The sequence below is a fragment of the Hylaeus anthracinus genome, unplaced genomic scaffold (genome assembly GCF_026225885.1).
Source record: "Hylaeus anthracinus isolate JK02 unplaced genomic scaffold, UHH_iyHylAnth1.0_haploid 11997, whole genome shotgun sequence".
NCBI lineage: Eukaryota > Metazoa > Arthropoda > Insecta > Hymenoptera > Colletidae > Hylaeus > Hylaeus anthracinus.
In genome coordinates, this window is record NW_026534344.1 from 6,297,335 (window position 1) to 6,311,273 (window position 13,939).

General features: G+C 40.4%; 1 protein-coding gene across 1 annotated transcript; it reads right to left on the minus strand.

Moving 5' to 3' along the window:
- Window positions 1–10,460: 10,460 nt before the first annotated feature.
- Window positions 10,461–13,122, minus strand: LOC128889829 (activating signal cointegrator 1 complex subunit 2 homolog). Its single transcript, XM_054147833.1, has 3 exons — window positions 13,111–13,122; window positions 11,354–11,438; window positions 10,461–11,115 (listed from the first exon to the last, which is right to left on the minus strand). Exons 1-3 carry the CDS (start codon window positions 13,120–13,122, stop codon window positions 10,700–10,702), a joined length of 513 nt encoding a protein of 170 aa, XP_054003808.1. The 3' UTR covers window positions 10,461–10,699.
- Between the last annotated feature and the right edge of the window lie 817 nt (window positions 13,123–13,939).

Genomic DNA, 13,939 nt, shown 5'->3' on the forward strand with positions numbered 1-13,939 from the left:
AAACAAAAATTTTCGTATCATTACTTTCTTAGAATATTAGTAACATGTCACCAAAAAAATGTCTGTTTACCCTTAAACATACGTTTCGTTAGATACAAAATTATATATTACCGTACAATTTACAGTTTTCCATTCTTTCATTCCCAAAGAAGCCCCTCCTTTTGAACGTTTATACTAGAATGTATCCTTAAGGTAAAACAGACCTCCCCGATGCCATTGTCGCAATCGTACCGATACCAGCCGCCTAATTGCGCGAGTGAGCGCATGTGTGGTTCGACCACGAGGTCGACAAGTGGTTCCCACCGGTCGAGCACATCAGCACCTTGCCGCGAGACGAGCCAATGGGGCGCGTAACACGCGGGTCATTTCGAGAAACAATGCCATTCGTCCCTGTATTCTTCCGTCTTTGTTTCAGTTTATTGTTACGATCGTCTACTTCTTGTCTTTTTGCCTCCGCTCTGTTTCCTTTCCGCGCGGTCCGCGCTGGGAACATTATCCGAGCCATCAGAATAGAGTTCGTTCTCTTATTAAAATCAAATTGACGGCTTTATGATTATTGTAATTAGTGGCTATTGTTGTTCGGCCAAGCTTTGTCAACGGGTTACCGAACTGGATGTTTTGTCAACCTTGGTATATTAATGCCTGAGCAATATTTACTGTACTGCATTAATAGTTACTATATATTTTAAATAGCTATGGATTATTTTTTTTTCTTTTAATGAAGGAGAACACATTTTAGTTTCCTAACAATAAGAGTTGCCCCAGAAAAATTGATTACACCTGTAATGATCAGATCTTCCAAGTCCTTCTCAACATATCTATAAATAATTATGGTTGGTTTAATTTTTAACAGTGACGAAGCCATGCAAATCTACTCCGTTTTCTTCCACAATTAGCTCAAACAGAACAACGTGGCTTACTAAGACTTTATTACGATTATCCACGAAACGTATCCGCATACTTTCTTCTCTTCCACAAGTTACATTCTTATCACATCATTTTCTCTAACCCTCCCTACAATGATCTCGGGTTCGCCAAACCCGTGCTGCAGCTGCGATCAAGCACAGCTACAGCTCCTGAGTGTATAAATAATTACACAAAGTTTAAAAAAGCCATTGTGAACAGTGTCGAAGAAGAAGCAGCTCCTTCCAACGTCCCAAATTAAAAAGAAAACCCTCGACACCTCTCGACTACCTAACGCACTATTCTCAGATCTCTCCTCCTATAATTACCTGGCGAGAAAACTGAGGCTGACCTTTGGGAAGTTCCAAAGTCTACGTACCACGTACGTACCGAGCCTCGTTGCGATTTCGTTCCCTTTCTTTCCACCGTGGTTTCCCGCCTTTCTTTCTCTTCCGTTCCCCCATTCCTCCCCTCGCTGTCGGTCGGAACAAGGCAACAGGACGAAACAGTAACAAAAAGCTGTCGAGTTACAATAGAAGCGAGGATGTAATTGCGCTCTCCGTCGGTGGGTTAACAAAGGGCACTCGACTATATGTTACAATCTCGATTTCGTCGCCCGATCCTCGAGCGACTTGTCGTCCTCCGCGTCCTGTCGAAGGCTTCGGACGGAAAAAATCGGCGGGGGGCTACGGCGATGGTGGTCGAGTGGCCACTCACGGATCAGCCGCATTGTTGGCTTTGTTTTGAGGTAACAAAACAGAAAATGCGCTCCATACGCGGCGGGCATTGTAGTCAATTAGCGAGTAACCGGGAGGGCCGTTCGCTGGATCAGGATCGCTGCACTTCAGCGATCTAGATTTTGGTAACTTCTTTGGTGGGAGATTTGTTACATTGCCGCTGGGGTGATCGCCGCCGAAGAATAGGCCTCGGCCTCTTCAACTCCTTTTTGTTTTTTGCTGTGTCGCGGTCGTTCCAGGACGTACGACACTTTTGCATGTAGCCTTTCAATGACGTACGGTAATTTGCCTGTTCTACTTTGGTGTTCTTCGTTTAGTATTATTTATTATTTTTCGATGTTGGTTGTTCAACTTATAGTGCTTGCTGTTGGTACAGAGAGACTATACAGGTGTACATACATTTTCAATAATGAGAAAATTAATTTGTGCAGAAATTTGCCTGTTTTACATTAGTGTTCTTCATATTTTCTTTCCCGCGAATGTTATACTTTCTACTAAGTATTATTAATAATAATATTTGTATGGACTATCTGTATTCCCGTCTAATGAACATATATACATATGTATCTAAACAACACGATGACTTCTTCATCCCTGGCAACGAAGACTCCGCATTTTCGGCATATTTCTTTCGATGAAACCGCCTCCTGGATTAAAATTCTGCACCGAAGCATTTCGTCGTCGCGAAACAAGACGTGGGGGTATTAAAATTCACGGGGGAACGAAACGAAGACCACTCGGCGACGTAGCTAAATCACACGCCCAGGCACGCCTTGAATTTAGCGTTAAGGCGCGCGCTCCGTGTCGCGGGGCACCCTAGTTTTTCGCCGTGAATGAATATTTGCACGTGCCCCAGAGCGTCTCGTGTCAGGAATTTAATAAAGCAAAGCCGAGGCCGGCCCGCACGTACGTTTTCACCGGTTTCGAGCGAAGCACGACGAACGACGTCGCTCTCTCCCCGTCTGCGCTCGCAGTTAAGGGATGCCAGGTGGGCTCCTCCTACCCTTAGCGATGTCGTCAATCTTTCTGGCTAACGCGTTTCTTCTAACTCCTCCTCGGCTGTGAGATACTTTCGTTTCGGTGACGGGGTAGGATAACATCGTTCCTCTTCGGTGAGTTATTTGTGTCACGGCGAGAACTTATTCTGGGAAAGAAAATATCTGGTTTGTTTTAGTCATTTGCACTGAATCGTCAGCTCCAAGGGACATGATCATTTTTGTTGAGCATAATAATACTTGTATGTATCCACTACCTGGGCTTTTAATTTCGTTTTTCTATTTGCAAGCATCAATTGTTATTTTAATGTATGTTGCTGTATTATTACTGTGTCCTCTTTCTGAGCATCACAATAATTATATTCTAAATAATAATGTTCTAAATAAAAATTGCGTAACCTATAAGCAATTTTAAACACGAACGATTTTCATACGGACAGCTTTACTCCATCTCGTACCAAAAAAAGATTACACCAAAAAAATTGCTCCTTGCATACATTATTACGTTCTACATTCGTACAAAGTGTCATTTAAATCTGAATGTTTTGAAATGCCAATGTTGTAAATATGTAGCGTAGAAAATAAGAAGGTTTTCATAATTTTTTCGTAACCAGGAATATGAATTTGAAATTACGTGAATTCACATCAGCGATCGCGAATGCGTTAATGAATGGAATAAAATGGCTGTTTCTAATTAATGCACGTTTAGAATCTCCTGGGATTGGCCTATTCGAGTCGTTTCACTTTTTCCTCCAGTAACAGCGGGAGTTTTTCGAGTTCCAGCAGCGCTCTCCTCTAAAATGCCGCCCCATTGTTAGGGCCCGGTCGACGCGCCCATTATGTCTACTTGGCTGATGGGAACAGATTATGTTGGCCGTTGTCATTGAGGGGCTCATCACAGCCATGACACTGATGCCACGAGCGGTGGGGCGCGAAGGGAGGCGAAGGGACGCACGCTTATTGTCCGAATAAATTATGTCGGGCGGCGATCGTGCCCCGTTGACTACCCTTACCGGTTGCTGAGTGAAATGTCACGGATGGAAAAATAGGGTATCCGCTGTCGAGTGATTTGATTCCTTTATTTTCGTGATCGTCACGTGCCGTTTCCTCTTTCGTCCGCGGCACTCTTCTCATCGAGAACGCTTGGGCGGAAAATCGTCTGTTCCTCGGCGCTACGCTGCACTTTCTCATATCTTTTTGATTCGCTGAGAAAGTTCCATTCTTAACACGTTTCGTACCGAACCGATTTTTCAAGACTTTCCGCTAAGGCCGCGTGGGTCTTAAAAGCGTATAAATTTCTCGCCTGGGCTCGCCCTAAATTCCAGACAAACAGAAGTGCAGAATTAATTGAGATGATCTCGATTAGCGTGTGGCGAGCAACAGTAGCGAGCGATTAAAAATTACAGATACGGTCCAGAAACGATGATCCCGTGGAAATCGCCTTACGTTAATCTCGAACCTGTTCCCTTGCGCGCGCTGAACGCTATTATTAACAAGCTGCCTGCGCGCCCGTGATAATTATCAGAGCCAGCGGCGAAGGACGAGACTCTTAGAGGATCCCATTTAATCGGTTAACAGGTTTCGCGTTAACGATTCCGATGACACTGAGCGTGCGCGGAAGCGGTTACACGGCCACGTCAAAGTGCATTAAAGGGTGCCGCGGGGGGTCGAGGACCGTTTCACCTGACACTGCGGCTAAGACAGCTAAGAACAACCCTTTCGGCATTATTTCGGTATTCTTCTACCGAGAAACTCGGTCACAGGTGTCGATCATTATGGGTTTTGCGGTCTTACCTCGTTGTCGGATTAAGAGGACCGAGAAACAGGGAAGATCACACCGGGCTTCTGCGGATGAACGAGGGCCAGTGCCCTTTCGACCAATAGGAATTATCCCGCTGCTTGTAATCTGTTTCCCGATATTACTGACTTTAATTGTCCAAATTGGCCACGACGAACATGGCAGGTGTACTGGACACAATGGAAAGACTGTTGTAGCGCATCGATATTGTCTTTGCTGAAGGTTAGGCAGAATGCGATACGCGATCGTTTCAGTCTCAGGTGTCTTGAGACATCTGATTTGGAAATGCGAACTGATTTAGAAGGCATAAGGTTGAAAAGTCGAGATAATAAGGACCAAGTAACAATATTGTTGTGTTGTTGTTCTGTTCTACTGAATTCTCAGTTCTGTAGAATTTCATATCAACCAAACATTTCAATAATTTAATTTAATTTCATTATTTCATATTACATATCCTGATATTTGATGGCATTAGTATTTCGTAACATTTTGCTTCAGAAATATATGGCACAAGTTTGAGGACGGCAGTTGAGTACAAATTAATTTAGAACTCACTGTGTTACCGTTGAGATAATAATTGAACAAAACAAAAATTAATAATCGAATAAAGCGAAATGAGCTACGAGTAATCTAAAAATACATAAGGTAATACGATCCCAACGATCCACTACATATTTACAACATCCCAAAAGTCCTCGTTCGGTAGAATATAGTTAATAATACAGTTTTAACGTATCCCAAGTCTTCATCTAAAGTTACATATCTAAAGTATTTTATTCTTCTCCAATGGACAATTTCAATTTCACTATGAAGATCCCCCTCTCCCTTTGTATTTACAGACGGCGAATACCTTTCAGTGCACGCATGTTGCACGCTTTAAGGGCACGATTAAGACGACAAAAAGCTCACGTGCAACGTAGGCAAGCCCAGCAGTCGCGGTTCCAGGTTTTAAGACCACACGAAGACTCGCGCACGATGGCCGATATTCAACGGGAACCGGGCCCCCTTCACAATGGCTGACTCCGTAAGGCAAAAATCAGAAAGTTAGGGCGTCTCGGATGCGAAGAAGGGACGACAGTCGAAATCTTGATCCCCCGAGGGATGCGCAGCTGTCGCGGAACAGGCAACGATTGGTCCCCGTCCTTCGGCGGCCATACTGAATTTTTCCGGTCTAGCTTCTCTTCACAATGGTACCGCGGTTCTGGAAAAAGGGTCAGAGGCTCATCGAAATCGGTATTGTTTAGCTAGAGCTTCCCTTGCGTGTGTGTGCTTCTTCTTCCTTCTTTGTTCGTCTTTCGTTTTCTGTACTGCCTCGCGAACCGCGGAAGTGTAACGTCGTGAACGTAAACACGGCGAACGTTCCCGCCATTTAAGGGGAGTATTGTTGGCAGGTGATCGAAGGGAACAGGTAAAGATCAGGAGAAGAAGGTATCAGTCAAATTGGGATTAATATAAACACCGATACAATTTTTATTCAGTTTGTTATATACTGTTACTGACGTACTTTAAGCAATCAAATACCTATTTATATGCGTATTTTTTTCTCTGATATATTGGTAGAAGATGGTTCTTTCGTAATGAGAACAATAAAATGGAAATGTTGATTCGTTAAATATGAATTTTAATTAATTTCTATCGAGATGCCGATAGTATGAATTACTGGCTTATTCAGAATGCAATTAGTTTCATTAGAATACGATATACGGTTTTCCAAAAGGAATTCTAGAGTTATGCTAAAGAAATTTTAAACAAATAAACCTTGGTTTTGGAATAGGAATGTAGCGAGAAAAAGGTGGAACAAGAGAGGGTTAACACGGATTTGTGTGCGATTGCTAGCCGCGTGCCGCCACCCTAAGGATTAAGCACAATTATTGGAGCACTCTGGCAAACCGCAACCCGTTTCACACGCTCGCTGTATATCTTGTTATGAAAGTTATTAACTTAGCTTTTGAAAGGAAAAATTGAACAACAATATTAGTTCGCCAAATCCCCTAGATTTGTGGACTTAATTCGAACGCCAAGCCTTCGAGACCTTCTTTTCATATACTAATATCAGGGGATTATATCATATTATCGACGAAAATAACCGTCGTACGACCTCTCTATTCCTTTATCATGATTACATATGCACGCTTTTCGGACCCTGAGCGGGTGAATCATGCTACGAAAGTATAGGAACGTAATCGTTCAGGGAAAAGTAATTTTTTATATGTAACACGAGTGTACGTAAATGTAATTTCAACTCTATATCAATGTTCCCAAATTTGAAAACCTACCCAGTCCATATCCTTTTCCTATTTCGTATTGCAAAATTTTCACAAAATTTTCCACCGAGTTATTCTTAGGTTCCATTACTCGAGGCAATTTGTTATCAGCCGATAATTCGCAGATTTGCGACTCTAGCTCCTTTCACATTTCGTCAGACCGACATTCGCGGTCCGAACAATGAACGACCCGAGTCTGTGTGCGTGTGTCCTCGTGTTCCGACGTTGCAAAAACGTGACACAGTGATTGCGGCCAATCACGCGATTGCGAAACCCCTGAATGCAAAGTTTCGAGCGCAGGTACGCCGTATTAGCCTCATAATTAGGCGTGCAAAGTGTGCACGCGCGCGGCTCGCCGACTCTCGACGCGAGAATTTAATGCGTTATGGTAATTAATCGCGCAGGAAAGGCTGAAATTTTCTTTTCGTTAATTATGCGCGTCGAATCGTGCGCGCTTGACGCTCTTACTAGTTCAGCGCTCGACATTGTTTCTAGGTAGGCTTGCACTGCAGCAATCTTTTCAGAGTGCATGGATATACCCTTCTTCAAATTGTGGAACTTCCACTCTTCTCTTGTCGAAGATGAATGAATTCTTTTGGAACGAAAAAATGAGAATCTAAGTTATACAAGCCTGTATTTGTTCAAGTTCTTGGCTTGTGGCTCCATTCTGAATTTTATTTCGAGATATTGAGGTGGACTCTTCCGTGTGAGTCACCCTGTATATTGCCTTTTTTTATGACGGAATCGTGAATATGCGATTCGATAAGTTCTGGTATTGCTAAACTGGACAATGAGCCACACTCGTGAATCAAGCTTAGTGTATAATCGCCGCTGTTATCTAACGAACACATTTATCGTTTCAGCATGATGTTAGGAACTGGAATAGACGCCCACCGGTTTAATAAACATTTTTACTTCGAAGAATGATCCACATTCATGATTCTAGCACAAGTGGCCCGATATTATCTTGGTGATAGGGTTATTCTGGGAAAAAAACGACATTCCAATCGAACTTGTCAGACAATTATAAATATATGTACAATACAAATATCTAACAATTTAAGTTATACAATATCTACCAAACGACAGCCAAATGGTCCTTATTAAGTGTCACATATTAAATCAATTCAAATTTCGCCTAAAACTGACCAAACATAATGTTTTTATCAAACAATTCTTATCAATGAAATAAATGAAATATTTGTACGTATCTATAAAGAGGCAAATAATAAAATTAGCCGCACTTACCTTGGGTGCAGAAACTTCTTTCGATGCGTGCCAAAAAATGGTCATTTTTCGACGTTGCCACACGTCAGTTTTGTAAACTTATGGTAGTGACGTGGACGCAGGGCACGCGGTGTCAGCTCATAACCGGGCGTCACATGCGACCCCTTCAAATGCGGATTGGGTTTTGGCTTGCTATAACTCCGATAATTATGTTACCAATGCGTCGAAGGACAAAGGGCTCTCGAGCGACGTGGATGGCTCGCGAGTGAGACCCAGAAGAGAGATGGTTGCCTGGTAGCCCAGCTGCCGGTAATCCTCCCTTTGTAATTTGCCTCCGTGACCCCCTCGCCCCGTCGCCCTGCCAATGGCGTCGATTTTTGAAAAAGAATCGTCCGGCAATCTGTGTCGCTCGTGCGCTGCAGGGGTGAAGTTTTAGTTTGCTTTTCGCGGTAATTGGGGGTTGGTCGTTTAATTAGAAGGTCATTATTGGAATTTCAAATTTTGAAAGTGAAGAGTTTGGTATGATCTCTGGTGAAACTTAATAAAACTATCGATAGCGTTTTGCACTTTTATGTAATAGAAGCTAGTAACTAGGAGGTATCTTTATTAGTGAAACAATTCAGTCAACGTTTCTACCATCTGATTATTGAGCCACTCGAGGGTATCAATTGAAACATCGTTTTCTAAAGTTAGAATAAGTATAGGCATTAATTATATATTTTTCCAACTAAGCAAGTATTCTGTAAGCAAAACGTGGAATAAAAAATGTTTCATGACCTTCCATTAGAAAACGTGGTATTGATTCATAAAGAGACACGATAAATAACAAATTAATTTTTGTTGCCTACATTTATTTATTGTTTTTCTTGCATAACCATTGCAGCGGTATGCAGACAGTGTACTCATTAAAGATAACCTAAAGTTAACCTCGACTAGCATTCATACAGAAAGCGTCGATATGAATTATCTAACAATCTCACCCAACTGCATTGCGATAGTCGACATATTAATTAGGTAACTAAACAATCCTACAAAGCAGAAGACTTGATCCATGCACAATTCAAAATTAACCTAAACGGCACAAATGAAACAAAAATAAAAGATGGAGCTTACCCTCATTCCGAAAACCTTTCTCTCACGCTTCAACGATGTTCAGTATCCCAGTTGAAAACGGAAAAAAAACGCAGCTCTATCTCGAAGGGCAGAAGCAACGTTCCTACGCCATTGACGAGCGGTTGATGTCACCGTGGCCGTGCCCTCTGGATAATAGAGTCCGCGACTTTAATGGACTCGCTAATCCTCTTCCCTGTTTGTCGGTGAGTCCATCCGGGGGATGTATTCAAGGCATGCACAGAGGTAAAACTCGGGGCGGGGTGGTGTGACTGCGGTACGGGCGCAGTTTAGGGCTGTTCTTTGCCGGAGACTGCAACGTGTGGATTGTCATGCGGATAGGGGAGTGCGACCAGGGGGTTGCGTCTACCCTGTCGCGTCCCGGTACAGTGGAACCGCCCCTTGTGCGGATTCATCGGTGCGATGATACCTTGATTTCTCAAGTGACGAATTGAGTGCGCTTAATGCCGAGCGGCGCGTTTAACGACGTAATTTGACGTAATTCCGTCCCAGAACCCTTTCGTTGCGGTTGGACAAATTCTGTTTCTTCGTCACTCTGAAAATTGTTTTTTAATTTTTTAAGGGTTTTCCAAAGGAGATATCAGGGTTTTGTTCTTTATACTTGTCTTGGGTGATTTAGGTAATTTGGGTGACCGTCTTGATATTGATTAGAGATTATTGTGTTTTATCTCTAACAACCACTCAGTATACAACAACTGTCTAACAACAGGTACAAAAATTGTATTTTATAACGTTACAAATTTTAGAAAACTCGAAAACTATAAAGTCATATTTGGATGAATTTTTTAATTAGAAATTAATCGATGCACATTATCATGTACTCAATATATTCCCTTGTAATTATTACAATTGATCTAATATATAGTGTTAAGACGTTTGAAGAATTGAAAGTGTAATTCACTTCTTACCTCGTGATCTTTAGAATTGTGTACAGGGAAATCGTTTAGGAGTTCAAAGGTTAAATTAGGCACTGTATTTGTAATACAATAGATAGATAATTAAGAAGTTCTTTTAGAAAATGAAACAGAAGTATATTTATTTTCATTTTTCCACCCCTTCATGTTTTTCTTATTGGGATAAAGGTTATAAATTAAATACACACTGTAATTGGCTCCTACACTTATACGTACTAATACAAAATCGCCGTCTCAGATCACTAAACCTTTCCTTAATTTATGCGAAACTCAAATCGTTTATTACCTTAACGAATATATCCACAAAACAATTATACCTTGCCCACAAACCTCTACTCAAATTATTCAGTCGTGAATTTCGTTGAAAACTTATCGAATCGACAAATTTTCCAAAACATTGTATCCATACTCTATTACAATCTGCCAAAAAAGAAAATGTAAGAACGCTTTAGTATCGATTAAATAAAGAAAAAAACGGAATGGTTATATGAGATGAGAGACCGAAATGAAACTCAGGAAGCTTTAAAAACACCATAAGGCTCTTCTTCTCAAAACATCACACCAGTGCCGGAAATACTTAACGGATAATCAGACATGACAAGCTGTGCAAAATACAAATTACTGATTCATGATTTGCGGATTACAAATGCGGTTTATGATTAATGATTACTCTGTAATCCCAAAGTGATGACTACCCAACTCCGGCGTCTCGAATCTTCTTTAATCCCTTTTAAGGGATCGCGTTGCCCAAATTGCTCTGATACTGCAACAGCTGTTGAATGTGTGCCGGTAACTTCGAGCCTTGCTGAGGACCGCGCAGTGGACCACGCTGAGGTGCGTAGCTTTGTTGTTGAATTTGCTGAGCATAATTAGCGGGAAGAGGACGGTACTGTGGTTGTTGAGGCTGCGGAGCCTGTTGAGGGCCGTTTGGATTTCTGTAGTTCGGTTGCTGGCCACCATATGCGGGTTGTGGTCGGTACTGTGGACCCTGTGCCGCCTGTGGGGGTCCAAACCTCGGGACTGGCTGTTGGGGAATGTGGACCAAGGGTGGAGTTGCGCTCTGTGCCTGGAGAAGCTGCTGTATGTGAGCTGGGGCTTGATTCACTGGATTATATTTCTGAGCCTGCCTTCTCTCGCGCACGTGGTCTGAAAATTAAAAGAGTCCAATCAGTGTTGTCCTTGTCACCTATCTATGTGAATTTTTGTTGGATTGATTAAATATTCTTTATGCGCTTAATGTTGACGGGGTTCGATAAATGTATTTCTACTGTAAAAACTCATCTGAATATCATTTTCTAGTGATCTCGTTAATCCAAAAGTTGGAAACAATTTAAGAAAGATGATGCATAAATGTGTGAGTTCTAAAGTAGAAAGTATACTTTACCAATGGATACGTGAAATTCTCGTCCCAAAAGGTCGCCAAACACATCGCCAGTGGCGTAAATAGGCACCACCGCTAATACTAGAACCTAGAATTATAATAATATTTATCAGTACGTCGTAAGTCTTCTCTCATTTATTAATTCAACTAATCAAACGAATACGATTCTAGTTAAATATGTCTTATATCTATTGAATCATATTTCAGAGTACTGCTGGATGTTATTTATACGTATAAAAGAAATGAAGTATAATGAAGCCTCTTTCCCTCTCTCTTTAAAATAAAAAAATTTTAATAGCAGCTGAAAAACAAAGTAGCAGCAAAACAAAAAACCATTCTATCCAACTTGACCCACATCGCACTTACGTCATTTAACCGTCATTAAAGTCAAGTGATTGCCTCTAAATATAAGGAACGTTCATACGCGCAAAAATCATGCGTGCAAATAGAAAAATCGGTTCCGATTGAGGAAGCAAGATAATGCACTGTTCCGATTTCTCACGATGCACGCCATTGCACGCAACATACTTACACACGATCATAGCTAGTTCTCACGGAGGGAAAGGATGAAAGCATTCGATACGTGCACACCTTTCAAATGCTAATGCGATTTAACACTAGCGATAACAGCAATAAGTTTCACGCAAAACTATCTGAGCCGAGAGTGTGTTAAAAAATTTCCACCGATCGCGGCTAATCGGTGACTACGAGTATTTCTATCGCTGCTTTCTAATCGTTTGTCGTCGCACGCGTTTGTGTCAGATCTACTTATCTGAGAAATCGTGTCGAAAGTAATTATCCTTTTTTTTTCGTCGAAACAAGTGTGTTATAGAGAATTGTTATAATATAATCGTAACGTTGAAAACTAGTAAAATTGGAAAATTTGACGAAATACAAAGACTGAAGAATTTATTTATTTATTTCTTCGGAGCAATCATTGAAAGATAGTTGCTAAAAATAAAGTTAAATTTTTAATTACTTAAAGTAGATAGATATGTATAATTCTTTGAAGTGACTATGTTAGTGGTTGTAGGAGAAACAATTTTTTAAATAACCACCAACAGTGTATCAACTCACCACAATTTGTGGTTAACTTCGTATAGGAAAGCGTTTCTTTCATAACCACTAATAGTGTATCAATATATTCTAGTGATTATCTGATGAAAACGCTTTTTTTTACAACAAAAATTGTCACTTGGAATCATTACATATTTTAAGAAAGTTTAAATCTAGCTTTAGTAATTGCTCTTAACTTCAGATGTTTTAATATCCACTAGTTTAATTTATAGAATTATTTCTAAAAATTACTTTCATTTTAACTAAAGACACTGTTCAGTTTTCATTATATCTTCGCTTTATAAATAAAAAATACTAGTCCATCTTCGAACACCAATAACTAAACAATATTCACTATCAAAAATATTTCACAACGATGTCTAACTTTTGAATGAAAACGAAAGACTGTTCGCAAAAATATATCTACATTATAAATATAAAATAAATAATAAACAATGCAAGCTAGAAATATCAATTGCACGTATTCTTATTATAAAAAGAGTTTCCCAAAAGAGGCTTCAGAATTTTACTGACAATTAAACATAAAAGATGACGCTTAAATGTTCACCACGCCTACGCTGACAGATGTATTTTATTATTAAAAAATAAGATCTGAAAATCCCTTATGGAAAACCGTTGACAAGAATAGTGGAATAAAACTAAAAATTCGACGTAGAGAAGATAGAAACTGGAATTGTACTCACGAGGAACTTCATGGCGAAGGTGTAGGTGATTTCAGGATGGTAGCTGGACGAAACTGGCGGCCGCGTCGCGACGCACTTCTATATGGGCGAGCGTTTCCAGGGTAAATGGTCGGGCCAACCACTAACTTTCACGGTTGGGCGGTTTCGACTGATTTTTTCTTTTAACACACAGGTCCCCTGCACGTTCGTCACGTAACATACGCCCCCTGTATTCAAGGAATGCTTCGTTTAAGTCGCTGCTACCCAGGAAGTGAACCGAGTAGCTGCATTAAAAAATCAGGGGCCGCGACACTGTCGGCTCGACGTTATGACTGGCTTAAAGCACCAATTATGCTTTGATAAGTGACGGACAGATTGTTTAAAAATTGTTTCAAGAGTAAAATTCTTGGTTTTTATTTTTAGATTAATAAGTGTCCCGTTTAAACTACCAAAAATTATGCACATAATGAAATTAATTGAATGAAGTGACGCTACAAATGTGCATAGTGTGAATAATTAAATATCAAGCTGTACTTGCTCACTGGCATTTTTCATTTAGATAATGATGCGCACCATAGAAAGATATAGTTTAGAAAAATATAATTTTATGCATGGAACTATAATACGAAACATACAATGGATTAATGTACATTTAGATCATTTATAATTAAACATCTTAAACGTACAATATATTACTTCGTATATAATGAAACAGCAAATTGATTAAAATTAATTTATTATTTTATTCTTTCAACGATATTCTTCTCTTTTGCATTGAATTCATTCTAACCAGCACAATTTTCATGTCGATCCAATAAATTTAAAATTTCATTAAATTTACAAGTCCACG